The 26,150-nt window shown below is 46.8% G+C and overlaps 12 protein-coding genes and 1 non-coding gene across 13 annotated transcripts; 10 read left to right on the forward strand and 3 right to left on the reverse strand.

Annotated features, from left to right (window-relative positions):
• The first annotated feature begins 250 nt into the window (after positions 1 to 250).
• On the forward strand, positions 251 to 322 carry C7M61_000935. Its single transcript has one exon. It is a non-coding gene; the product is annotated as a tRNA-Pro (tRNA).
• Positions 323 to 883: 561 nt separating this feature from the next.
• Positions 884 to 2,281, forward strand: C7M61_000936 (uncharacterized protein; the record flags this gene model as incomplete). The annotated part of the gene is made up of 1 exon (XM_024856359.1): positions 884 to 2,281. One exon carries the CDS (start codon positions 884 to 886, stop codon positions 2,279 to 2,281), a length of 1,398 nt encoding a protein of 465 aa, XP_024715958.1.
• Positions 2,282 to 2,386: 105 nt separating this feature from the next.
• On the reverse strand, positions 2,387 to 3,316 carry C7M61_000937 (uncharacterized protein; the record flags this gene model as incomplete). Its single annotated transcript, XM_024856360.1, has 1 exon — positions 2,387 to 3,316. The coding sequence occupies one exon, from the start codon at positions 3,314 to 3,316 to the stop codon at positions 2,387 to 2,389; it is 930 nt and encodes a 309-aa protein (XP_024715959.1).
• A 287-nt stretch (positions 3,317 to 3,603) lies between these two features.
• C7M61_000938 (uncharacterized protein) lies at positions 3,604 to 5,511 on the forward strand (the record flags this gene model as incomplete). The annotated part of the gene is made up of 1 exon (XM_024856361.1): positions 3,604 to 5,511. The coding sequence occupies one exon, from the start codon at positions 3,604 to 3,606 to the stop codon at positions 5,509 to 5,511; it is 1,908 nt and encodes a 635-aa protein (XP_024715960.1).
• A 99-nt stretch (positions 5,512 to 5,610) lies between these two features.
• On the reverse strand, positions 5,611 to 6,510 carry SUI2 (translation initiation factor eIF2 subunit alpha; the record flags this gene model as incomplete). Its single annotated transcript, XM_024856362.1, has 1 exon — positions 5,611 to 6,510. One exon carries the CDS (start codon positions 6,508 to 6,510, stop codon positions 5,611 to 5,613), a length of 900 nt encoding a protein of 299 aa, XP_024715961.1.
• Positions 6,511 to 7,291: 781 nt separating this feature from the next.
• Positions 7,292 to 8,430, forward strand: CSK1 (mitogen-activated protein kinase; the record flags this gene model as incomplete). The annotated part of the gene is made up of 2 exons (XM_024856363.1): positions 7,292 to 7,528; positions 7,576 to 8,430. The coding sequence occupies 2 exons, from the start codon at positions 7,292 to 7,294 to the stop codon at positions 8,428 to 8,430; spliced, it is 1,092 nt and encodes a 363-aa protein (XP_024715962.1).
• Positions 8,431 to 10,060: 1,630 nt separating this feature from the next.
• Positions 10,061 to 10,468, forward strand: C7M61_000941 (uncharacterized protein; the record flags this gene model as incomplete). The annotated part of the gene is made up of 1 exon (XM_024856364.1): positions 10,061 to 10,468. The coding sequence occupies one exon, from the start codon at positions 10,061 to 10,063 to the stop codon at positions 10,466 to 10,468; it is 408 nt and encodes a 135-aa protein (XP_024715963.1).
• A 1,222-nt stretch (positions 10,469 to 11,690) lies between these two features.
• Positions 11,691 to 12,629, forward strand: C7M61_000942 (uncharacterized protein; the record flags this gene model as incomplete). The annotated part of the gene is made up of 1 exon (XM_024856365.1): positions 11,691 to 12,629. The coding sequence occupies one exon, from the start codon at positions 11,691 to 11,693 to the stop codon at positions 12,627 to 12,629; it is 939 nt and encodes a 312-aa protein (XP_024715964.1).
• Positions 12,630 to 13,667: 1,038 nt separating this feature from the next.
• C7M61_000943 (uncharacterized protein) lies at positions 13,668 to 15,574 on the forward strand (the record flags this gene model as incomplete). Its single annotated transcript, XM_024856366.1, has 2 exons — positions 13,668 to 15,440; positions 15,518 to 15,574. 2 exons carry the CDS (start codon positions 13,668 to 13,670, stop codon positions 15,572 to 15,574), a joined length of 1,830 nt encoding a protein of 609 aa, XP_024715965.1.
• A 168-nt stretch (positions 15,575 to 15,742) lies between these two features.
• C7M61_000944 (ATP-dependent 3'-5' DNA helicase) lies at positions 15,743 to 19,927 on the reverse strand (the record flags this gene model as incomplete). Its single annotated transcript, XM_024856367.1, has 2 exons — positions 15,743 to 19,207; positions 19,700 to 19,927. The coding sequence occupies 2 exons, from the start codon at positions 19,925 to 19,927 to the stop codon at positions 15,743 to 15,745; spliced, it is 3,693 nt and encodes a 1,230-aa protein (XP_024715966.1).
• Positions 19,928 to 20,390: 463 nt separating this feature from the next.
• On the forward strand, positions 20,391 to 21,908 carry C7M61_000945 (17-beta-hydroxysteroid dehydrogenase-like protein; the record flags this gene model as incomplete). The annotated part of the gene is made up of 1 exon (XM_024856368.1): positions 20,391 to 21,908. The coding sequence occupies one exon, from the start codon at positions 20,391 to 20,393 to the stop codon at positions 21,906 to 21,908; it is 1,518 nt and encodes a 505-aa protein (XP_024715967.1).
• A 503-nt stretch (positions 21,909 to 22,411) lies between these two features.
• On the forward strand, positions 22,412 to 23,641 carry APR1 (proteinase A; the record flags this gene model as incomplete). Its single annotated transcript, XM_024856369.1, has 1 exon — positions 22,412 to 23,641. The coding sequence occupies one exon, from the start codon at positions 22,412 to 22,414 to the stop codon at positions 23,639 to 23,641; it is 1,230 nt and encodes a 409-aa protein (XP_024715968.1).
• Positions 23,642 to 24,226: 585 nt separating this feature from the next.
• C7M61_000947 (uncharacterized protein) lies at positions 24,227 to 26,038 on the forward strand (the record flags this gene model as incomplete). The annotated part of the gene is made up of 1 exon (XM_024856370.1): positions 24,227 to 26,038. One exon carries the CDS (start codon positions 24,227 to 24,229, stop codon positions 26,036 to 26,038), a length of 1,812 nt encoding a protein of 603 aa, XP_024715969.1.
• Positions 26,039 to 26,150: the final 112 nt, after the last annotated feature.

Here is a 26,150-nt window from a genome sequence, read left to right on the forward strand (position 1 = left end):
AAAGCTACAACTACTCCGTGCATTAATTAAATTCACTGAAAGTGTACTCACAACTTGGACAGGAAGGAAGCTTTCAACAAAGAGTAAGCATAAGCCTAGTTGAGCTCCTCTATTCACGCATTTGTTCACAACTTGATATCAACCATGTCCTAAATTTGCAACCATTTATTATATGCAGGCACAAAGACCCAGACATCTCTGAAATTACTAGCGCGTATTTTGTGCTGTTGTGCGTAAGAAGTGTATTCAAGGGCACGTGGTCTAGTGGTATGATTCTCGCTTAGGGTGCGGGCGGTCCTGGGTTCGATTCCCAGCTTGCCCCTTGGATTTTTTTTTTGTGCGACTTGTAGCCGAGCAAGCGTCTGTCTTTGTATCACTCCACATTAATTTTTTCTCACTGCTGTGGATTTGCCATTTCCCGAACTCGGGTCCGAAAGACATTTTCATATACCTGACAATGCAAAGCAATGATCACGTCTCGTGGTAGGTTTGACTTGCATGCGGTTGTATCGCCTAAAGCAGTGCTGCAGCCCCTCGGACCGAGATGAGGCTAAAGCGGAATACGAAATTACACTCCGATCGAGCAATACTCAGAACTTTGGTAACATGAGAGGTTTCATTTTTAAGCTATTCACCCTTGACCCCTCTACAATTCAATCCCAGAAAAAGGAAACTATGAAATAAACAGGCATTGTGATCAATCTGATCCACAGTGGTGGCCGCAAACGGCGCGCCGATTAGTCAACTTGGCCTGCGCAGGTTTTGACAGGACAGAGCCATACTGCAGTCCGTGCAAAATCCGAGCCGTTGACATTTTCTCCACCACACTTTTATAGACCAGTTTCTCCTCAAAGTCTTATGGCTTCTCCTTAATCATAGAACAATGTCAAGCCGTAACGCTGAAGAGCCACTTCCAGAGCATTGCGAAAGCCCCAACGAGACCTTTCCTTCAGATCTTGAGAAAAGCCCTGATTCGAGTGACTCAGATGAGTTTGATATTCCTGATGGAGGTTATGGCTGGCTTGTGGTGCTAGCTATCTTCCTCATCAACGCTAACACATGGGGAGCCAACTCTGGCTTCTCTATCTACCTTGCCCATTATCTAGAGCATAACACCTTCTCAGGTGGAGATAAGTATGATTATGCCTTGGTTGGAGGTTTTGCTTTTGGGTTGGGGCTTATTTTTTCCCCCTTGATCAACAAGCTTCACGGCATGATTGGAACGAAACCTACTATCATTATTGGAGCGTGTCTTCAGTTTGCATCTCTCATGATGGCATCCTTCGCTGTTAGTCTCTGGCAATTGTACTTGACGCAAGGTTTGCTAAACGCCGTTGGATTAGCAATGGTGGCGCTTCCAGGGTTTGGAATACTTCCACAGTGGTTCAAAAAGAAGCGTGACATCGCTAGTGCCATCGCTGCTGGTGGCTCTGGTGTGGGTGGTACAATGTATAACTTGGGTATGCAGAAAGTGTTGGAAACAAGAGATGTCTTCTGGGCCTTGCGTGCTCAGAGTATCATTATCTTTGGTCTTCTTTGGATCGCAATTTTTCTCATTCGTTCAAGAATGAAGAATAGCATCGAAGTCAGCTTGTACGACACCCAGTGTTTGAAGTCAGTGGGCTTTTGGATCTTGGTGAGCTATTGTATCACATGTATGCTTGGCTACGTTATTGTCTTGTACAACATGGCTGCTGTGACCACGACTTTGGGCTACAGTGCATACCAGGGCTCCATCGCCGCTGCAATGGTCCAAGTGGGTTCTTTCTTCGGCCGTCCATTGGTCGGCCTAGTTGCACAAAAAATCGGACCAGTCACTGCATCACTTTTAGCGTACATTCTCTGCGCCATCTTCACATTTTCAATGTGGATTCCCGCCCGTAACTTGCCTACCATATATGCGTTTTGTATCATAATGGGAGGCCTCATGGGCACAATTTTTGCCACAATGCCACCAATGCTTGGAAAGCTTTTTGGTTTAAGAAAGGCTGCCACTGCATTTTCCATGGCATGGATATTTTTGGGTCTCTCCGGTATCGCGTCGCCAGTTATAGGCCTTGCGCTCAAGAGACAAATCAATGATCCAACTGCATACGTTCCATGTGCCATTTTCGCTGGCTGTGGTTTCACCGCTTGCTCTATAACTCTTCTTGTTATGAGGGCATATCTATTAGCACGGATTAAATTGGCTGGTCCTTTAGACCACGATCAAGGTCATATGCACATCATTGTGCCTTTCAGCGAACCATTGAAGCATATCTTTGACTTTACTCTCGTTTGAGGTAAGTTGATCTATCATCTATTCATTTAAGGAATCTGGGTCAGGATATAGAACATAATAAAATTACACTTTTAACAACGTGTATCAGGCTATGAAAGTTGTGGGTTAGTTTCTGGCATTCGGATAACTAGAATTACCCCGCGTTTTGAATCTCTTATTTTGAGGATTAGATCTGCCATGCCAATCAGGAGTTCTGAGTTTAGCCATGACGAATTTCCTTAATTGATCTTCAATTGTGCTTTGAGCTCCCGATACTCTCATCCCATGAATCTTGGCAACTTCATACCGCCTTCTCCATCCCTTTTCCTCAATCTCAGCAAAAGTCCTTGCGATTGTTTCTCTGTCAAACATGGTCACATCCACGCTTCTGGCCATAATCATGACGACCCAGTCATCACCATAAATTCTATGGTGTTCTATCGCAGCGTTTTGATTTGTTCCATTCACTAAGTTCCTTCTGTAGGAGATTGCTTCAGCCGCTTTGATCTCATTTGGGAACATCTGCTCAATCGACTCACAACGCTTTATTAATGTCACGTAACTGCTCAGAGTTCCAATGTGACCATTTAACAAGTAATCCTTCATATCCACCATTCTGTAAAATTGAGTCCTCAAATACTTGTCAATCACCTTGCAAAGTCTCGTTAACTCATTTTTATTCGATTTCCAATACATCTCTTTGACCGAATTTTTGTAGAAATCATGACCAACTAGCCTTTTGTGGTAATGACCAATTGCGGGACTGATATTTAGGCTCTGATGCTCAATAAACAATTGCCAATGACGATACCACTCTTTGAAGTTGTAAACTGTCTTTTTGTAATCGAAGGGCCCTGGTGAAGACCCAATATAACTCATAACCATTTTGATTTCTATCACCACTTGTTTTACATTTATTTCTTGGGGTTCGTCCCTGACTTCGTCGTCATCTTCAAGACAGAGGACCTTGTTGTCACCCTCTTCTGATCCAGACTCCTTGTCACTCTCAACGAAGATTTTGTCTTCCAAGTCGACTTGACCACGTCTTCTTTTCATTCTCGCGTCATATACGCTCGAATCTGTAGGAAAGTTTTCTATGCTTCTCTAGTCTGAGAAACTTCTCTCATTTATAAATGTCCTGTGGTTTGGCCACACCTTCCAGCCGCATCTCAAACGCCGAAGTCGTCTTCTGTGGACTCTATTACACAGTACACCCAACCGATGACATTCCTGCATTGGATGCACCATCTCTTCCCTCTATCGCTACAGACCAAATCAAACTTTGGGAATCAATTCTTGCTGGGCATTTTCACTGATCCCACTTCAACTACTGACTCCTCATAATGGAAATTCCCCTGTCTGAGCTTTCTCCGACGTCAGCCAAGGTGGAGCCGAAAAGCTCACCTATACCATCGAATGCCTCCATCGAGAACCAGAACGGGACACAAAATGGGCTTCCAGAGCAAATAGCACCATCGTACAAGCTGGAGCTCGAAAGAACACCAGAACTCTTTCAACAGGCCATTTTGAGCCCGGAAGATGCTACATCTAAACCACAAGCCATGGAAGTGGATAGTGAACAGCTTCAAAGGCAGTCTGCTGATGAGGTGAAAATCCTCGAGAAGACGGATTTGACTAGTACGACACCAAAGAGCACAAGAATCATAGTTAATGCCGGCTTCAATGGTAGTCATCATATCTCACAATTTAAGAGTGATCTAAAGCTACGAGGTGAGGAGAAGATCACAGAACAATCGCTTAATGAGGAGATCCCCTCGGAAAACTTTGACTATGTTACCATTTGCATTGAGTACGATCAAGACTTTTTGACAAACTTAAAAAGTTTAGGTGAGCTTTTCAAGAAAGACTTTATTAAGGACGCCCAGGAGGTTACCTATCACATAGACTTCGATAGTACAAAGAAATGGGCTTCCATATCTGCTGAGGAAAAAGAACAATATGTTAAGTTTATTGAAGACTTGAGCCAAGCGGCGGCTGCGAAGGTCACCCATTGCTCTCTTATTCACAAGTACGACCCAGACACAGTATTCGTAACAGAAAAGGAGCAGTTGGCGGAGCTTGGGCAAGAGATTCTGGGTGATATCAATAAGTGGACCAATCTCAAGATTTTTGACTACGGGTTGAATTGTTTGCGTTTCTTTCCTGGTGTTAGGTTCCCAGACAGCCTCGAAGTTATGCATGTTGGAGGCGGGAACTCCTTAGAAACACTTGCAGGATTCAAAATTCCATCTAGTCTCAAGGTGCTTGATGCATCGAAAAGTCTTCTCTCCACTATTGACTACATTTCATTACCACCTACCACCGAGCATCTCCTTCTTTCGGATAACAGAATCTATTTTTTGAATTATGCCGAGTTTCCAGTCCGCCTCCAGTCGTTGGATCTCTCGAACAATCGCATTGACCTGTTGAAGAACATCAATTTCCCAAAATATCTTCGTTACTTGTCAGTCTCCAACAATCCAATCGAATGCATCAAGGGCGTTCGTTTTCCAGAAAGCATCGAACACCTTGACCTTTCTTGCATACCAAATGAGTCAATGACAGGCATTAAGTTTCCGGATCTGGCTGTATCGCTCAATCTTCAACAGTCAATGACGAACACAAGAGGATTGAAAATACCTCCATTGGTAAGAGAGCTTAATATGTCTGGGAATGGTGTCAACAGCATAAACCCATTGAAACTTCCCAACTCAATCGAAAGTCTTTTCTTGACAAATAACAATATCAAGACACTCAACAAGGTTGCATTTCCTAGCTGCTTAAAGGAGCTATATTTGGGGAACAACATGATCACCACACTCAAAAACGTCCAGTTTCCTCCCACACTAGAAATCCTAGATCTTGAAATGGACCCTCATCTTGAAGAGAACGAGAAGTTCATCACTTCCATTAAAGATGTCATTTTTTCTGCCAACCTCAAGGTACTTAATCTCGGTTATCATCTGATCAAGACTATTGAGTCCATGGACTTCCCATATTCTTTGGAGGAGCTAAAATTACAGTATAACGACTTACGGGTTTTCAGAAACGTTCGCTTTGGACCCAACCTTCGCATCCTTGACCTCAGCGGAAACCAGGATCTTTATAATATGGATGGAGTGGTGCTTCCAAACTCATTAAAGGAATTCAGAGTACCATCAGTGCTTTTAAACAACCTACCTTACGGGTTAGTTGAAAGAGTCAATAAAGGAGAAGTGAAGCTTACAAAGTCGATGCCATATACGATATGATGTGATGCGTTTTAAATATACAAGGGATCATGAAGGTGCCAAAGATGAGCAAGTGCTGTAGCAAGATTAAAGAAGTAGAAAATGACGAAACACGAAGACTTAGTCCTCCTCTTCCTCATCGGAAGAGTCCTTGTCCTCGGCAGCCTTTCTCTCCAAAAGAGCTTGCAACTCGGCATCCTCAGAGGCACTGACGGCCTTAGGAGCCATGGTGATCTTACAGTTACCACCGCTGGCCTCGATGGACTCAGCAACCTTCTCAACGGCTTTCTCTAACAAAGCAACACCCTGGTTCTTGTCCAAAGCCTGAGTGGAGATTTCGTACAAAGGAGCAGCAATCAACTTGGCTCTGACTTGCATCTGTTCTGTGGAGACTGAGGTGGCGGCTTGCAAAGCTGTCTTGATGGCATCGATACCCTCGTAGGAGAAGCAAGAGACCTCAACGTCGGATCTGATCTTGATGGCAGAAGGTGTCAATCTGCGGCTAATGTACAATTTCAACTCCTCCAAGATTTCTGTGGAAGGAGCCTCGATACCGTCGAAGATGGAAGGATCGGTGATGGACAACTTGAAAGCGTCGTATGCGTGACCGTACTTCCTCAGCAAGGGCCAGCCCACGGTCTGATAGAGCTGTTCCAAGGAAACACCGTATTTTTCGGCACAGTGTCTCAAGATCGAGTGGACGGCCTTGGACTTGTTGTATCTCTCGTCGCACTTGACAATGTCCTCAGCAGAGACTCTTCTCTTGGACAAGTCAATGTAACCCTTCTCTTTGTCGACTCTCAAAACAACAGCGACTTCGTTTTTACCCACACGAATCAATTTCTGGATCGAACGGATACGTCTTCTGGACAATTCAGACAAAAGCACCATACCCTCGATGTTGTCGTACTCCAAAAGCTTGACGTAGGCACCCATCTCAGCGATCTCCTGGACGTTCACCATCACCACCTCGTCCACTTCGGGGTATTTGTTCTCGTAAAATCGGCAGTTTGTGCTCATGTTGGCGGTATCTGAAGCTTAACGATGAGTAAGTATGTGGAAGAGATCTAAAATTTTCAGATGGTGTACTTCGCACGACACTCCGAATAGTCATACAAGCTACCAGGTGGGAGTCGACCAAATAAGGGGAGAAATATTGATAATGGTTTATCAGATAAAGATTTCCAAGCAATGATTTTCAAACTTCACTTTTAGAGCGACGGCAGTGAGACCTCGTGGAATCGCATCGAGCAGTCGAGGTAAATACCACGACTCATGAGAATAAGTTATTTGCTACGGAAGATATGTACTTCGATGAAGGGTGGTCTGCCAGGTTACTACTTTAATTGTATTGATTTTCTTTTTTTTCAACGAATATGGTGCTTTCTAAACTTTGTTGTTTCGCAGCCACCACTACTACGAGTCGCGGAGATGAATGCCACGAAGTGTTCCAAAGATGAATGAAAAGATCATATTGCACAAAACTTGATCCTAATGTTGACCCAATATTGAGTGAACCGTGCCTCGGATGGCTCTATGTTTGGCCAACAGATTGTCAAGTCAGTATGTGGTCTCATGGATGGATAAATTGACAGCTGATACTGGATGACAGCATAGCGAATGGCGTTATGCCCGAGGCCTTGCTAACGATTCTAGTCCTCCGAACAACAGGTTGAGACTTCCAAATAACTATAAAAAAAGTGAGTGATCGCCGGTCTTGCCCATTTCCTCCTACTCTCGACCGCACTCTACTTGTAACATTTTGCAGCCATTTCGCAGCGGGTACAACCACACTCTTTTCATGGCCGAATTCGAAACCTACAAAGACAAGGGCTTTCACGTTCCTCGGCGTTACAAGATAGTCAAGGAACTTGGATCAGGCTCGTACGGCACCGTCTGCCTGGTGATTGACACCAAGGACGACCGCAACGTCAAGCTTGCCGTGAAGAAGATTTCACGGATCTTTGAAAATCCAATCTTGCTTAAACGGGCAATTCGGGAGCTTCGTCTCATGACCCACTTGCGAGGAAACCGCCACGTATGATTCACCTTGGGATGCATATTCCGCCTCAACACTAATACCAGATTGTCTCTCTTGTAGATGTACACTTTGTGAAAGATACGTATCCTGGGCTTTACTGTTTCCAGGAGCTCATGGATTGGGACCTCACCCACGTTTTGTTTCTGCCCATGCAATTGCTGGAATTCCACATCCAGAGCTTTTTTTACCAGATCTTGCAAGGCCTCAAGTACACCCACAGCGCCAACATCATCCACCGAGACTTGAAACCAGGCAACATCTTGGTAGATAGGCACGGCACTTTAAAAATTGCCGACTTTGGCCTAGCCCGTGGAATCACCGCCTCCCCTGCCGCCTCGTGCCCCATCACCAACTACGTCGCTACAAGGTGGTACCGAGCACCAGAGCTTTTGCTCAGAGAGAAGCACTACGGAAAAGAGGTGGACATGTGGGCGGTCGGAGTAATACTAGGCGAGATGTACGGGCGGCGGCCTTTATTGCCAGGCAAAGACACCGTGGGGCAAATGGTTCGTATTATCGATTTGCTTGGTGAGCCAGACAAGAACCTCGTAAAGCAGCGAGGGTGGAAACTACCGGTGGGTAAAGTGCACCTTCTGTTTGGGCGCTTCAGTCCAGTGAGCTGGGGCGAATTGTACCCGTTTGCGCTGCCCGCAGGGGTCCAGGTTTTGGAAATGCTTCTCCAGTGGGACCCTTCTGCGCGGTTGACGGTTGAGGAGACCCTAGAGCACCAGTTTTTGGCGCCAGTGCGGGACCCTGCGGGCGAGGGAAGTGCGCCTGGGTTATTTGAATTTGGACCCGAGGAGACATGCGACAGCATTCGGGCGCTCCAGAGAATGCTTACTCGAGAAGTGAGGCGGTTCCAGGGAGAAAGAAAGGCGGGTCCGGTGAATATCAAGTAGAGTCTGTGCTTTGGGGAATGTAGGCGATGGTAGTTTGAAAGGTGGTGTTACATGGAATGGCTGCGAATCTGGTAGGACAGTGTGTAGCACTGAAAGGCCTGGTAATGATGAGTTCTCACCATGGGCTTCTTACAATTGGAGGCGAGACTTAAGAGGCTCGCGAAGTTCAACGCCTTTGATGCCCTTGAGCGACGTTGCCTGGTGAGACCAACTTATCGACTGTGGTGCCCACTTCTCAATATGTATTTTCAAAGGTTCCCCGCCAGTCCGAAAATCGGCTCAACTATGTAATATGAGGCAGAAAGTAGTTTTATTAGACGAAAAATAATAGTCAAGCCATGCCGTCGGTACTTTCCTCCAGACCATCGCAGCTTTAGCGTGCATACCGAAAGATAAGCGTTTGCGCTTTCCTGCCCTCCAGATGCCACACTCAGGTTACATAGACATACACCTGGAGGCGGGAACTGCACGAGCCAATGAACGAAAAGTGGCGCTGCAGCGTGGAAATCTCTATTGTAAAGCAATTGACTATCTGCGGTGTCCGGTACTCCAGCCCCTCGCCATGGCTGCAAACCACAGGGTCGTATTTCGTAGTTCCTTCGGCCCCAGCGCAGAGGTCCCGAATCCATCCTTGGCCAACCCCTTCTCGGTCCTCAAAACCCCCTTTGCTCGGCTAAAACTCTATTTGTGGATCTCGCCGAGAAGCTAACGAGGATAAACTGCAAGCGAGAAGGTTAATAACGGTTTTGCGAACAATGGCCAAGACCGGCCACCGAAGGCCAAGGCCAACGGCCCAAGAGTGTCAAAAGATAGATCTCGCGAAAACCAACCGACTGCCTCACCAGCCAAACTGCGCCCCACGGGTCCCCTAGCCGTTGGGCCCGGAAACGTCGCAGTGGCTGCGAATCTAAATTGCCGGTTGCAACGGCGACATACCGGCTCCGTTGTCGACAAGGCACAAAACGCCACATTGTGTTCAAAACAGCTGCGCACGCTGGTGGCTCGGGCACAAGTTCCGTTGTTTTCTTTGCTGTACCTCAAAACCGTATGTCGGGGTTCCACTGGGCCGGACGTAACTAACGCTTTCTCGGTGCTCGCTCCGTGACGTCAGGCCGAACAGGCTTGACCCACCCTCGAGGCAGATCCTCCAGACCGCAAGCTAACCCGCCGTTTAGAAAATATTTCTGCCCGGGCGGCACCGAAATTTGATGGCAACTCGCCCGGTTGCTACATAATTGCAAGGCCCAATTGTGAGACATGTCCACAAAGGACTGCTGCCAGTCGCAGATTGTCCAGCATGGAGGGTTCGTTCACCGGCACCCTTCGGCACGTACGACACAATCAGGCCAGACCGGACGGACGTGAATGTCCGGTTTTGGCGCCAATTTGCAAAAGCTACTTCGAAAACCTATTCCTCTGTTCCTCGTAGACACCCTGAAATTGCGTTCCTCGGGCCATTGCGAATTCTAGAGGCCCCGAGCGCCCCGCATAGCTGCAATCCTGTTCCTGCCCACTTCGCTGCCTCCAGCAGCAAATCGCCAACCCCACAGTCCCGCAGTTGTTCCTCGGCCTCGCGAAATATTATAAAGACTCGCCCTGCCTCCCTAATTTTCTCATCATCAGCACTACCATGGGCAAACACCACGACGACTTAGAAATCATCAAGTTCATTATCAACTTCGAGGACGGCTCGCTGCGCGATGTGCCTGTCTCCGACGTGGACGAGGTTATCGTGTCCATCCCCGAGGGCACCGTCTACCAGATGACAATTGTGTTCCAGGTGTCCAACAGAACGTTGAAGAACTTGAAGTACAAGCAGGTTGTGAGAAAGGGCGGCATCCCGCTCAAGACCAAGGAGCTCTACATTGGCGATGAGTTCGCGCCCAGCGAAGAGTACCACACCAAGCAGTTTGAGAAGGACACCACCCCTGCTGGCTTCCTCTACAGAGGTACCTTCCCTTCGACGTCGACCTACTTTGCCGGCGACGAGGAGCTCTTCACCTCTGACTGGACTTTGGAGGTGACCAAGAAGGCCTGAGCCCGGTGCTGGCATAGATTGAGTAGAAATAAAATGAGACGATTTTGCAGCCATCCATTGTTGGCGCCAAGCCGTAGTCCTTGACACCGAACCCATTGTCTTCGGTGTGTTGTGGTGGCATTATTCGAATTTCCTCGGGTAACTCAATGCTGGACAAAGTCAATTGTTTTTTGCCGAGACGAAGTTATTGGAAAATTGTAAAAGTGCTGTTTAAGCTGCCTCCTCGGGCGAGGGCTTAGGATGTGGGTTAGGAGTTGACGCAGAAACGAATGTCCCTGAGGCTTGAGTAGAAGCGAGAATTGAGCAAAGAGAAATGACGAATTTTGCTTTGGTTGTTGAAAATAATAGTGTAGAGCAGTGGAGTCTTGGTCAGAGTCGTTGAGTGATACCCTCGACTACCATGGTATGTTGAGGATTATCAGGGGGTGGATCTGAAAAGCCCGTTCGGCTGTATTTGAAGATCGTGCTGCATTGAGAAGTCTCAGAGTGTCTACGGTTGGATCGTTGGTTATGCGGAGACCAACACCAACTTGCAGCTACATGCTTGGACTCAACAGTGTAACACAGTGCGACAGAATGCTAATAAAGGAGATCTTCGATGGCGGCAATGTTTGTCAATTTCATTACTTTAACGAGTTTCGTTATTATGATGAATCCTGCTGTATTGATTAGTTCATCATGTTCACTCCTGGATGAGCCCATAACCATACACGACAACTGCAATGGGGAAATCATCCGACTATCATAGTTCGAGATAATCTGCTATCTACTGAACAATGTGTCACACTCGTGAATGATGTATGTTCTTCCCTAGGCCCATTGACTCACCGCAATGCATCCAAACGTACAATAGAAATGTGTGGTATACTACCCAGATTAGTGGTTGCAAACTCCTTATCGGAGGCCGCACTAGATTGGCTGCAAACGACCAAAAACCAAAGAAGTCCTTTAACTTTCAATGCCGTTGCACTCGCACTTTCAACGTCATATTGTTTCATTCACCTACTTTAACCTCACTTCAGATCCCTTTTGCTAAAAAATTCAAAAGGCGCTGGGCATTTGGTCTACCCCGGAATTCGATATACTGCGCGCACTTGCCTCACTCTAACTCCAACTCCTTACTACTCTCCTTCTCCACGTTTTCCAGCAATCGCTATACTCAGCTCCAAATCGAATCATTGATAACCTTATCCTCCTAAAAAACTAAAGCCTTAAAGAATACATGTCCGTCAGACCTGCCACTCACGCTGGATCGTGGTACAGTGGCGACGGAACACGACTCAGGAGCCAGATCGCCAAGTACTTCGCCGCTGCAGCGACCGTGACCTCTCCTATTCCTGGGGCTAGGATCCTTGTTGGTCCACATGCTGGATACGCTTATCTGGGCCCTAGACTCGCAGAGACCTTCGCTGCGTGGGATACTCTGAAAGTCCGCAGGGTCTTCGTGCTCGGACCATCACACCACGTTTACTTCCGCCAAAGAGCACTAGTGCTGGCGTACGCCGCTTACGATACTCCTGTGGGCCAATTGCCCGTTGATACCGAGGTTTGCGCCAAGTTGTGTGCTGGTCTGCTGGCGCCATTTGGGTATATGCTGGAGGCCGTGGACGATGATGAGCACTCATTTGAGATGCATGCACCCTTCATAGCCCAGAGGGCCCAGGAGGCCGGTGTAGAGGTGAAGATTGTGCCCATTATGATTAGCGGACTTTCGCCAGAATTGCGAGAAAAGGTCGTGGCGGCGTTGGCGCCCTACATGGAGCAGGAGGAGAACACCTTTGTCGTGCTGTCTGACTTTTGCCATTGGGGACGCCGTTTTGGGTACACAGAATACGTTCCAGGGCAGGATTTAGCCCAATGTGCTGAGTACCTGGCACGTCGTCAGGGATCTAACGAGATCTGGCAAAGTATTGAATTTTTGGACCGCCTGGCCATGGAGATTGCTCTGGGTGGAAAAACCAAATTGTGGGATGAGTACATCGAGGAGACAGGAAACACCATCTGTGGTCAGAAGCCGTTGGGCATTGTCTTGCGGTTGTTAGAGAAGGGTGGCACCGGTGGTGGGGGCTTTAAGTGGTTGGGCTACTCACAGAGCTCACAGGTTACAGACCCACATGATTCTTCCGTGCTGTATGCATCAGGGTATGCTGTCGTTGGGTAGACTCAGTTCGCTTCACTCTGTGGTTTGCAACTACATCGGAGTGCAGTCTATCTTATCGCGATGGTGCAGAAGCGAGCCTGCAGCAGACTGGATCTGCTTTAGAGGTGGCAGATAGCTATGCCTTCATTCGCTTTGGAAGCAGGCGCAATTGATATATTGATGGATGAGACTCGATTGACTTTGGAAACTCGAGAGCAGTTCTTTCAAACTTCGGTGCAACATGATGGCCATCATACCTCTTCAATGACATTATTTTTTTAATTCAATCCTCTTAAGGCTATTGTCATGTTGGATTTATCACTGCTTGATTTATGAGGCAATCATTTGCTATACTCAGCTCTTGTTGCCGGATAGACAATGTGTTGCAGCTGTACTACTTGTGACTAACAAGTCAGACAGCAGCACCATTCAATCGCTGTATAACGTCGAATTATTCATATCAGAATGTCAGTAGGAATTGAATCCTTTTTTCCATCGCTAGTGTCTCATCGGCGAGTGTCTCATCGACGACTGTTTCATCCGTTACACACGCTCTTCAATAACGAAATATGGACCAGATACAGTTTCATTATGACATACAACAAGCTCATCGGTTATTAAGCCGAGAATCAAACAAATTGTATAGTACCCGTTCCTCTTACCGAAACCCTCAAATTGGCTGCAAACTTCAGTGCAGAGCCAACATGCCAGGTTGATACAAAGTCAAGCAGGATGTAGCTGCTCAAAGCCTAGCAGCCATCTGAAAGAAGATGCAAATTGAGGAACTGTAAATTTTCAAAATGAGTCTAAAGTACACCCTGGCCCACTAGATCATGAGCCGGCAACTCCGGTTGGCTGCAAAAAGTGAGACACCAGCATTCTGGTATTCACAGTACTCCAAAAAACTTCTTTTCTATTTAAGCACGTGTTATACTACCTAAAAGAACATCCCAAAACATCGGTTATTGTCAGAATCATCTCGTCTATGGTGTCCCATTGAGCCCAGCTTATCTACATATGGGACGCGCGAGCCCGATTTGAAAAACACCTAGATCAGCCATGAGCGATGCCAAACTCTTCGGTAAGTGCAAGTCCCAGGAGCTTCGGGCTGAGCTAGAGCAGGCCAAAAAGAAACTGAAGCCGCAAGCAAAAGTCAAACTTGTGCTCAAAAAGGCCATTTCCAACATCATCCTCCATAACAACGAACTAGCCCACTTGCTTGAGGATGTCTCGGCACTTATGACCATCGACGACTTTGAGGTCCGCTCGTTGTGTTCCCAATTCATTGCTCACTATGCTCCATTGGATCCCAACAGGGCTCAGACTGCTTTGAAGTTCTATGAACGATTTGGAGATGACCAGAGTGCCAACATCCGTGCATTAGCTGTCAAGACAGTTGCCCTGGTGAATGTTCCAGAATGGATCCAGCTCGGCTTACCAATGTCAAAGCGTCTATTGCTTGATACGACGCCACATGTTCGTACCTCGGCAGCATTTGCGGTGGCCAGGTTATACCAGCACGATGAAGAGCGAACCACAAAATACGGGCTTATTGACGACTTGAACGAGCTCTTATACGACGAGAATCAGGTCGTTGTGGCCAATGCTCTAGCAGCTTTGAGCTCAATAACAGAGTCTAACAAATCGCTTCAGTTGACGATAGACAAGAACCACTCTGTCGCTTTGGTCGATGGCATCAGCTCAGCCAACGAATGGCGAACAGTATACCTCCTTGATGCATTAATGTCTTTCGTGCCGCAGGATTCCAAAGATGCTTTGTCTCTTATAGAGGTGGTACTTTCATGCTTGGTTCACTCCAACTCTGCAGTGGTGCTCAATGCGGTCAAGGTGATCGTGTACCTCAGTAACTACGTCGAAGGTCCAGAGGTTGTGATTCCAGGATTGGCCAAGCGTATTGGCTCATCACTCGTCTCGTTGCTCTCGAAACCACCCGAGATCCAATTTTTGGTCCTCCGTAATGTGATTCTCCTCCTTCTCGGCAAACGTTACCTCCTCGACGTTGAGGTGGAACAATTTTTTTGGAAATATGACGATCCCATCTATGTCAGAGACACAAAGCTTGAGATAATCTATCTTCTAGCGGACGAATACAATGTCGGAGTCGTATTCCGTGAACTTGAGGAGTATGCGACAGAAATCGATGCTAATATGTCAAGAAAGGCTATTAGAGCGTTCGGCAATCTTGCAATCAAGCTTGAAGTCACAGCTCAACAAAGCGTGGACACACTCATCGACTTGTTATCAGATAATGTGCCTCACATTGTCCAAGAATGCATAGTTGTTTTAAAGAACGTCCTTCGAAAATATCCTGGACGATTCGACTATGCTATCGGTCCAGCTGTCCGCAACTATGAGATAATCGAGGAAAGAGATGCCAAGGCTTCGATTTGTTGGATCGTTGGTCAGTACTCAGAGCAAATTCCTGACGCTCAAAAGATTATCACTTCATTTGTTCTGTCCTTCAACGACAGCCCTTTGGAAGTACAATATGTTATTTTGACAGCTGTGGTGAAGTACTACGTGAAGTTCCCGGTACAGGGAGAAGGGCCGCTTCTCAAAGTTTTGAAAAAGGCTACTGAGGTTTCCGACAATCCAGATGTTCGAGACCGTGGCTTCTTCTACTGGAGAATGATAACCAATCCTGAAAATGCGGGCACAGATGGTGACTTCCAGAAAAAGACAAAAGAAATCGTCATTGACCCCGAGCCATTAATCAGCTCGGAGAATGAAAACATTGACCCAACAATTCTTGAAGAATTGGAGCTCAATATCGGTACACTTGTGTCCGTCTACCTCAAATCTGTCGAGCATGTATTCAGACTAGCTAAAAGAAAGCTGCTTCCTTACTCTTTAGCTTTGCAACCTCGTCGAAAAAACGAAACACCCAGGCCGTCATCAAGGCCATCTATCCGCCAACACCATCTGCAATCAAGTGTTCCACGTGAACATAGCAGTAAACCATTACCCCCAGTACAGAGAAAAGCAAGTGCTGGTAGCAGTGTGACGAGTTCGCATGGCCCTAGCAGAGGCAATTCCGTCACGGACAATGAAAAAATGTCTCTCGGGAAGAGACTAGGAAGAAGGGCGACTCGACTTGTCAAAAAATCTTGAGTCTAGTCTTTCTCCTCCTTCTTAACAATTGCATCCAATTTCCGTCTAGCCTTTCTGATGTCTGTGATCTCAACATCAGGAGCAAATTTAACATGTTGGGCGGTACCCACAATAGTCTCCGTGTCAATCTTTGGCATATTTGGCTCCGGGCCATCAGACACTTGACCCTTGAGAGTCTCTAAGTCATATCCAATGAGTGCACCAAGGATAATAATTGCAGCAGGTTTCGACATGACAAGCATATTTTCCTTGCAAAATGCTCCCGTCACACATAACGGGCAACCCCAATCGCATTCACATCCGTTTACACGTTGGTAGGTGACTTGAATGATCTCGTCAATGAATTCGAAGGTTTTAGCTGATATGCCAGTTCCTTGTGATCCACCTTTTGAGTCATGAAAAATGAGTCTTGCAGGGCGCTTTCTCCGAGACTGCCTTGAAGCAATTTCTTTTTCTGGAGCTTTGCACTCAGTGGATAATTCGGCATCTCCAATAGACGATGTCCATCGAGCATTTGGATTAGTTGTAGCTCCACCGGTAATAAATAAAGGAAGTATATTCATGATTGCGTGCTGTGCAGCATGGATTCCGCCAGCTGGGTTAAGCGATTTCTCCTTTATGGCCTCAATTGCTGCTTGGGGTATATCAATCCAGAGGCCACGGGATTGTAGTTTAATTGGAGGGTTTTTGACCTCAACGACATCGAGGATTTCGCCCTTTCTGTCGACTTTAAAATATCCAAATACAATGACAGTAGTCTCAATCTTGCCAAAAAATACAGGGATGTCCGACGCCTCTTCCATTGTTGGGGGATGAAGTTTCTTGACCATCTGTATTTCCATAGGATCGACATCAGAAAAGTCTCGCTGTTGAGTATTCCATGTCACTTTTACCCTCTCAACCTTAGCATATTGTCCCTCAAAATTGAACTCTTTAACCAAGTACGGAAACCCTTGGTGAAGGAAAATGCCACCCTCATAAAGCGTGAAACTCGTTCTCACGGCTTCCACCTCCTCAATGACAACATTTCTGTTATTGGTGATGTCAACCACTGCAAACATGATATCATCTATTGCTCGAAGACTTACCTTCTCGGCAGGCCACGGTAAGTAACGGGGATCAGTTCGGTAGTACCCCGTATCATCTTTATTGAGCTTATCTTGACATAGCTGCCGGAAGGTTTCATTCATCTTTTCTGAACTATGGGGTGAAAACCATCGCAAATCTTTCTCTAGATGTATTGGCCATTCGAACGCAGCACATTGCAAATGCATAGACATCACAACTCTGTTCAGACTTCCATCTAGGATTCCCTCGACACAGAGATCCTCATAAGTGTTTTTGTCTAATACTTCGTGAGGGTTCTTGAGGTAGAATCTATCGAGGGGGTTGGATCCGCAGACGAGAATAGCCAAGCTTCCCTTCGAATTTCTGCTTCTACCAGCACGACCAAATTGCTGATGCAAGTTGGATTTCAGACCAGGAAACCCACAACTTATCACAACATCCAAATCTGAAAGATCGATACCGAGCTCCAATGCATTTGTTGCAACGATGGCTCGGAGCTTACCGCTGAACATTTTTTGTTCAATAGCACGTCTATCTGTTTTAGAGTACCCGCCTCTATAAGACATGATATCGTGCTCGCTTATCGTACTCCACTGTGGAAATTCGTTAGATTTGATGAGTGTTCTGCACTCTTTGATAACCAACTCGCAGACTTCTCTTATGGGGCAGAACAAAATGACTTTGATGGAGGGAAGCATGCAAAGAAGATGAACGAGAATTTTAGCCAGCTCACCGACCACATGTTCCCTTGGGAGAAAAGCTGATTTTATGGGAACTTGAGCTTTGGTTGCCAGTTTGAGTTTTGACTGTGGGATCTCTCGTTGCCCTTTTTTGTTCATCATTATCGGGGGCTCCCATAGGACAAGCTTCTTCTCAGAACTAGGACTTCCATCCTCATGAACATGAGCGATTTCTTCATCGTCTGGAATTGCGCAAATGGTTCTGAAATGTGATTCTGGATCCTTTATGGTGGCAGAACAAGAAATATACCTTGTATGGCTGTGTTGATCAAGCTGAGCTTTCAAACGATTGAGACGAGCCATAACATACGAAACATGGACACCGAAAGTTCCCTTATAAACATGGAGCTCGTCGATAACCACGTACTTAAGGTTTGTGAGGAACTCCGTCCATCCACGCCTTTCATCTGGAGCTTCAATCGCATGGTTTGGTAAGATAGCTGCATGAATTGCATCGGGATTCGTGAAAATAATGTCTGCATAATTCCTGATAAATGGTCTATCCTTGGATGGAGTATCACCATCGTATGTATCGACCGTTATTTTGCGATTCTTTTGAGGCAAGTGGGAAATGAGCTCTGTCAAGTGTCGTTTTTGATCCTGTGCCAAAGCTTTTGTTGGAAAGATAAACATTGCAGTCGTGCTTCGCCTATGGCTATTTAAACCACTATCGCAATCATCAAGAATATCACTCAACACTGGCAATTGATAAATAAGAGACTTGCCTGAACTTGTTGATGTACTCACAATGACGTGCTTCTGCTCTGATAGAACAGCCGATAACGCTAGTGTCTGATGCGTGTAAAGTCCACCTTCTATAGCATCAATTCCCTTGTAGTCCCAGAGCGCATCTACCAAATTACCATGGAGTAGTTCTGGATCGAGGCTTTTGTATCTTGCTTCCCGTTCGGCTGTAAGAGTGGCCACAGTGGAAATTTGATCTCTGAATAGAGGTTTCACCTTTAAGGTTTCTAGCATCGTATCGACATCCGGTTTCTCGCTGGACACTGAATCAGTATTCCTGACTGTCATGACCTCAACAGGATCGCTTAGATGTGAAGGCTCTGGGATGTTTTTGACGTTTCTCTCTATGAGTACTTTGAATGGCACACCCTCTTCGAACTCCTCTTGGGTGAACCCTTCTAAGAACTCATCAATGCAAGCTGAAAAGAACTCATTTCTCCCAGCAATAATTGCTCTAAGCTGCTCTTGTGAAAGCAGATCCATGCTCAACTCGTTTGTACTGGTGAAAAATTTGGGTGGCAGTGGCGATTTCTTTGCCTTCTTCCACTTATCTTTACCCTTTATTACAGCACCAATTCCTCTGACCTTCACGTCACAAAACTCAAAAACAAGAAGCTGCTTTTCGGGCTTGTTAGCATTCTGTCGGCTCACGGCCTCATACGCGTCATCTATGGATCTTGGTTGATTTTGATTAAGACCGCCTTTGGTACGCTTAAAATCTACTCTCTCTCCGATAAGTAGTTGATTTTCGTCGATGTAATCGAACGTTACCTCTCCTTCTGGTAGAAGGTCTTTTATTATCTGGAGATCAATCCTGGAGATATCGTCATTGAGCTTCTGGATATGGTCGAATGTTGGGATAGTCTGACGCGAGAAGGATGCCAAAAACGTTAGATGGGTATTTATGAGTGCAAACTTTTTATATAGCGAGGTAAATGGCTCGGGCCATTGCATGGAAGCTGAAAAGGGTGGAGTATTGCAAAAGAGGGAGGGTTCTTGATATGTGAGAGATGCAGGAGCCGGTTTTGCAGCCAAAGCACAAGACTTTCTAAAATCAACCATTTTATTTAACTATACTTAAGCATCACAGCAGCCACCATCAACGTAGTTTCTAATGAAAGTGGAGGGGTCTTTACAAATTGCGTTGGAGCATTCGTACCTTCCGTTGTAATCCTGGAGAGCTGCAGTGCAGCAATCGTAGAAACCCCTAGTACAGTTATGTGACTCACCTATCCAGCAGGTATGAGGCAGGCAGATTCCTGATTCTGCGTTTCCTAATTCCTTGTTCTTGCACTGTTTTTCAAAAATCGAGAACGAAGCCTTGCCAGCTTGTACCAGATCTACACTGGCTGTAGGAACCCCACGATCAATTGAAAATAAGCGATTTCCCGAAAACAAGTCATAGACAAAATGTTTTTGCTCTTCAGGAAAGTAAATAACAGCACGGTGGCCGTCAAAGTCCTCGTTGCCCACTGTTGAGTTGACATATGAAAGACCATAAGCACCGGAGTTGTACACCATATGGCCTTGAGACACAGCAGACTTCTGAACTTCACTCAAGGCATTAAAGTCGAGTCCTGGAAGGGCCAGTGCTAAGCATGTGGCAATGATAGGGAGTAGATTCACTGGAAGCATTGAAGATCTAGAAAAAAGAACGGGTTTGGAAGAATTCCCAGTGCGCTAAGCCCGCTTGGACATACTATTCAGGAAAGCTTTCACAAGATACTAGAGAACGACTCAAAGTCGGTTTTGGGGGTTTTTTCAAAAAGGCCTTTCACTCGTCAAATACGCTGAGCGCCTAAAGTAGTAACATCATTCACTGCTGCGACCGAAGCAATTCGTATGTATCTCCTGCCCAGCGATCAAAAACCGAATCAAGTGAGATTCCATCAGAATATCAATGACTCTGAATATACATGCTCGAAATAAGGCTGACAGATTTTAACGACCGAAAAAAACGAACATTTTCTGGGCACTAGGCTTCCGGTGCCTGGGACCGATGGCTGTGTCTCCTGCACAATCGCTAGCAATCTCCCCTAGCAAGAGTGATTGCAAAATGATAAAAAGGGCCCGCTAGCATTATTTTTCTAAAATAACTATGGGTCTTTCAAAACTTGTCGACAAAATGAAAAACCACTCGGTGGCTTCGGTCAATGCGGCCGATCCACCGGTGGACGCTGGAAAGGCTCCCCTGAAGAAGCAGATCTACAGAGCTAGGTACAATTTCGGACCCAACTTCGGTGCCGTTTTTGTGGGAGAAAAGTGGATCTTTCACCTGATCTTCCCAGAAGGTGCAGAAACGGAACTCCAGGCCGCTGAGGGCAACATCAAGGAATTGGGTGTTGACGGAGCCAGAGAGAAGTACGAGAACCACTGGAAGAGTTACGTCAATGATGACGACTGGGCCTGGCTTCACGATAATGGTGTGACTGCCATCAGACTTCCAATTGGCTACTGGAATATCGACGGCGGTAAGTACACCAAAGGCACCAAGTTTGAGAAAGTCGCTGGTGTCTACAAGAACTCCTGGGATATCATCAAGAAGAACTACATTGAGCCAGCAGGCCGTTTCGATATCGGGGTTTTGATCGATATTCATGGATTGCCTTTCGGTGCCAATGGCAACGACCATAGTGGTGAGACCAACAACGGTAAGGCGGAGTTCTGGAGCAAGTCCTCTGCTCAAAGCTTGATCATTGATGCCCTCAAGTTTTTGGCTGGTGATATTGCTCAATATGAGAATGTTGCTGGTATTCAGATTGTAAACGAAGCCGAATTCTCGGATAGTGCCACTAAGCAGAAGAAGTACTACGCTGACGCCATCAATGCTATTCGTTCCGTGGACAAGTCTGTGCCTGTCGTGATTTCTGATGGTTGGTGGCCTGACCAGTGGGCCAAGTGGGTTCAGGAAAATCAGGACATTGGTACCACCATTGGTGTGGTTGTGGATCACCACGTTTATCGCTGTTTCGATGACAAGGATAAGAACAAGGACCCCAACCAGATCACCCAGGATTTGGAGGGAGATCTTCTTACCAACCTTACCGAAGACGGCAGCGGCGTTGACTTTATGGTTGGTGAATGGTCTTGTGTTTTGGACGGCCAGCTGTTTTCCAAGGCTGGTTTAGACCCCAACGACTACGGCAATTCCAAGAGAGCCGAGTTCGCTAGCAACTACGGAGCAAAGGTCGCTGATCTCATTTTCAAACGTGCTGGCGCTGGTTGCTACTTCTGGACCTACAAGTTTGAGTCTGGCAACGGTGGCGAATGGGACTTCCGTCAGCAATTGCACAATGCCTTTTCTCCACCAAGAATCAGCGTTCCGGACGAGAACAAGTTCAATGAGCTTCTCGAGAACAACTTCAAGGCCCACTCGGACTACTGGAACTCTCAGAACCCTAAGGAGAAGTATGAGCATGATCGCTACAAGGAAGGTTTCACTGTCGCCTGGAACGACAACTTGGAGTTTGCCAAACAGGGCTCTCTTCTCGGGCGCAGACAGGCGCTCAAGAGTGCTCGTTTGAAGGAGCACATTGATGCAAAGGGCAAATCCAAGTTCCTTTGGGAGTGGGAGCAAGGCTACGATAAGGGATGTGAGGAGTTCACGAATTTGTAAGTTGGAGTTACGAAGTTGCTCGTTTGAGGCACCTGATTAATGGCTGCGAAAACCGATAAGCGGCTCCGAGGTGGGCTTATTGATAAGCCCACTGCGGCTTTTCCTCAAGCAATTTCGAACTTTTCCATAAACCCTCAGTAATTTTGATAGCCTAAATAGCTAATTTTGACGCTAGTTTGACGATATCGACGAAATCGTAACAACCGATAACGGGACCAACTCGGCTAAATTAGGAAAGGTGATTATGTGGTGCACGGGTGTCATGCCCACAAGGTTGCGCTTCACGAGCCAGCCAGGCTATCTAACCAGACCACAGTCGTAAGTTTTGCCTTCGAGAACAAAAAAGTGTAATCTTCAAGTATTGTAATTTGCAATTGACGCCTAAAAACAGGTAAAATCTTTCTCGGTATAGGGGCAAATGGTGAACACCCGTACACCACCCCTGGGACAATATATGACCCCCGCCTCGCCACACTCTCACAACCACTCTCTTCCTTTCACAAATGAAGTTGACTACCACCCTCGTTGCTGTGGCTGCGGCGCTTTTCGGAGCGACCGACGCCAAAAAGTTCTCCACAAAGCTTAATAAGATTCCAGTCGAGGAATCCTTGGATGCCTTCAGATTCCTGGAGTACACTTCGGCTTTAGCCCTGAAGTACCTTGAGACCTACGCTGCTGCTGGCTACGGCAACTCTGCTCAGGGTGGCCAGAACTTGGCTCAGATTCCACTCGTTCCTGAGGGAGGCAAGCACGAGGCTCCTCTTACCAACTACTTGAACGCCCAGTACTTCACGGAGATTCAGCTCGGTACTCCAGGTCAGACCTTCAAGGTTATCTTGGATACTGGCTCGTCCAACTTGTGGGTTCCATCGAAGGACTGCAGCTCTTTGGCCTGCTTCTTGCACAGCAAGTACGACCACGACGACTCGTCTTCTTACAAGGCTAATGGCTCCGAGTTCTCTATCCAGTACGGCTCTGGTGCCATGGAGGGTTACGTCTCCCAGGACACATTGGCCATCGGTGACTTGGTTATCCCCAAGCAACAGTTTGCTGAAGCCACCTCTGAACCCGGTTTGGCTTTTGCTTTCGGTAAGTTTGATGGTATTTTGGGTTTGGCTTACGACACCATTTCCGTCAACAAGATTGTGCCACCAGTGTACAATGCCATCAACCAGGGTCTCTTGGAGGCTCCTCAGTTCGGTTTCTACCTCGGTGACACCGACAAGAACGAGAACGACGGCGGCTTGGCCACTTTCGGTGGTTACGACGAGTCTCACTTCAAGGGTTCCCTCACCTGGTTGCCCGTGAGAAGAAAGGCCTACTGGGAGGTTTCTTTCGACGGTATTGGACTTGGTGATGAGTATGCCGAGTTGACCTCCACTGGTGCCGCCATCGACACTGGTACTTCCTTGATTACCTTGCCATCTGCCTTGGCTGAGCTCATCAACGCTAAGATTGGCGCCACCAAGTCTTGGTCTGGTCAGTACCAGGTTGAGTGTGACAAGAGAGATGACTTGCCAGACTTGACCTTGACTTTCGCTGGCTACAACTTCACGTTGTCGCCATACGACTACACCTTGGAGGTGTCTGGTTCTTGTATCTCCGCCTTCACACCAATGGACTTCCCTAAGCCTATTGGTGACTTGGCCATTATTGGTGACGCCTTCTTGAGAAGGTACTACTCTGTTTACGACTTGAAAAAGAATGCTGTTGGCTTGGCCCCAGCCAAATAAGCAGCTCAATAGAAGCTCTGGAGCTCAATATACGTCCTGGTTCTGTTAGCATTGTAGGCTTTAAGTTTAGCGACTGCAAGGTCGCGTGCGGCTGTAGCCAGCCTCCTCAGTGTGCAAATGTTGGGACACTTCAGAGAGCGAAACAAATGGATTAAGGCTGAGGAGAAGAAAAATACTTCATTTCTGGCGAATTAGAAATTTCCTGGTTATAAATTAAAATCATCTCTATGCCTCGGATTGATTTTTACGGGGTAGTATGGCTGGCTGCGAAAGGCTGCTGTATCTACAGAAGAACGTCTTCAACGGTTTCTTCGATATAATTACGTTCTGATAAACAAATGTAAAAATAGAATACAATCCTAAGAGCTTATTGGTCGGTTACCCTCCAAGCCGCTCCTTCGATCACCCCTTCTCCATGGTTATGTCCTTTTTCCTGTGCGCTGCATAAAGTGCTGGTACTTTCCAGATCGGGCATCACCAGCCAGCTGGATCACGATGATTCAAATCATGATCTAGGAACAAATTTGGAAACCACGTTTTTCTTTACCACATTTCCTTCTCCAGCATTTTAATAGCATTACCACCATGAGCACCGCCTCTTCAGAATGGAAGCCTGTGCTCACAGCCAAGTCTGAGGCATCTGACCATACGGTCTCTGATGTCCTTACTAGTGAACTTCTTCGTGAAAACCCTTACTCAAGGGCACCCAAGACCTCCTCATCGACCCATGAAAGACTTGAGGTCCAGACAGACTCTTCACAGCTGTCCATGCCAGCATTGTCTTACTACCAGTACAGCACATATGGGGAACTGCCAGAACCCAAGAACAAGGAGCTTCCCAACAAGCCCCCTGCTAGCGGCAACTCCAACATGATCGACAGAAGAACCCATCTTCAGCTTCATAGTGGCCCACTCCACCAGGTGCCAGAACGTTTCTCCCAATACATTGCAGATCCTCCCAAAGCCTCTGGGTCCCACAAATCGTCAAGTCTTTACAGTGACCGTCGTGATATTTCTGATTCCATGGGATCCCAGGCCACCATCTTCTCCACCAGAGAGGACTCGTTGAACCAGAGGTCAAAATCCAAAATCAGAAACAGGGCCATGTTGAGACGGAAGCCTACTAAGGCAGGTCCTGATTATGGTAAAGATGCATCACTGGGTCTCTTCAGAAGGAAAGCTTTACGCTCCAAAGAAGGCTCTATAAGCTACAGAATGAAGCTTAGGCTCAGGAAAATGGTTGCAAAATTGAAGGCCATGAAACACTGGCCCAAGAGAATCCACGCTTTCGTTACCAGGAAGAAGGCAACGCAAAGAGCAACAATGAGATCAAACTCTCGCAGAAGCCAAAAGAGCAGCGGGCCTGCGGTTATTTCTGCCCCTCTTAAAAACCCGTACTTGGGCAGCGAACAAGGTGCTGCTAAGGTGGAGGGACTCACTGCCGAACTCAAGCACATGGCTGGCCATGAGGATCATGATCGTTCGGCGCCAGCACCTGAAACCACCACAATTGCATCACCAGTATCCAAACCAAGCAAAGACGGTAAATGGTCGCATCTTTCCAAGTACATCAGTGAGCAGCAAGAACTCAGCAGTCCAGGTCTGCTCAAACCTTACAACTCAAACGCAGCATTTTCAGACCCTTCGGCTCCACAACCTCCGCCACACACGGTCTCTGCATCTCTCGAGAAGCAGAAGATCCAGGTTCTTTGGAAACGCTACTTGTCTAATGTGCTTGCTCAGAGAATCCAATTGCGCCAGGAAATCACATTGTTCCAGGCCCTCATGGCGGGCCAGAGCGTACCATCTATGTTGAAGGGCAGCCCTGAGGTTGCTTCTTCTTATAACGCTAGCATTGTGAAGGGAGGCAGTGAAAGAGGTACCAACTCCTCGCATCTCGGTGATCCAGTTTCTCGTGCCGGTTCTGCTGCCTCTGGAAAGGTGCTTGCAAGAACAATTGCAGAGTCAGATGTTGCAGACGATGATGACGCTGTATCTCTCGTCTCCGTATCAGACTCCATTTTATCAGACATCGATAACGTCTCTTTGCCTGAAGAGGTATCCGACTGGGAGGAGGAGTCTACTGTTGAGAAGCTTCACCAAACTCTCAACCGCCGCTCTGTGCTTGGCGAGATGTTGGACTACGAATCCGACGACGCTTCTCTGGAGTCCGGTTCCTCCGTTTACCTGAACCTGTGTTCCCAATCTGCCACTGAATCTGCAATAATCAAACGCTACGGTACCCTTCGACGCAACAGGTCCAAGGCGACTACTCCAGGACCAAGAAGATCGGTTCTGACTCCTCCAGTTGCCACTCAGCCCATGGTCCATGATATCGAGCCCCGCCTTATTCCAAGGTCTTCAGGGATCCATTGCAACTTGAACCAAGCAAACTAAATAGCATCTCATCATTTACATACTAACTACACAAATTGCCACATGAAAGGTTAATTACAGCAATATATACAAGTAGCGGACCAACGCCGGCCCACTTTGAAGCTAGTCGTCA

The sequence above is a fragment of the Candidozyma pseudohaemuli genome, assembly GCF_003013735.1.
Source record: "Candidozyma pseudohaemuli strain B12108 chromosome Unknown scaffold00001, whole genome shotgun sequence".
NCBI lineage: Eukaryota > Fungi > Ascomycota > Pichiomycetes > Serinales > Metschnikowiaceae > Candidozyma > Candidozyma pseudohaemuli.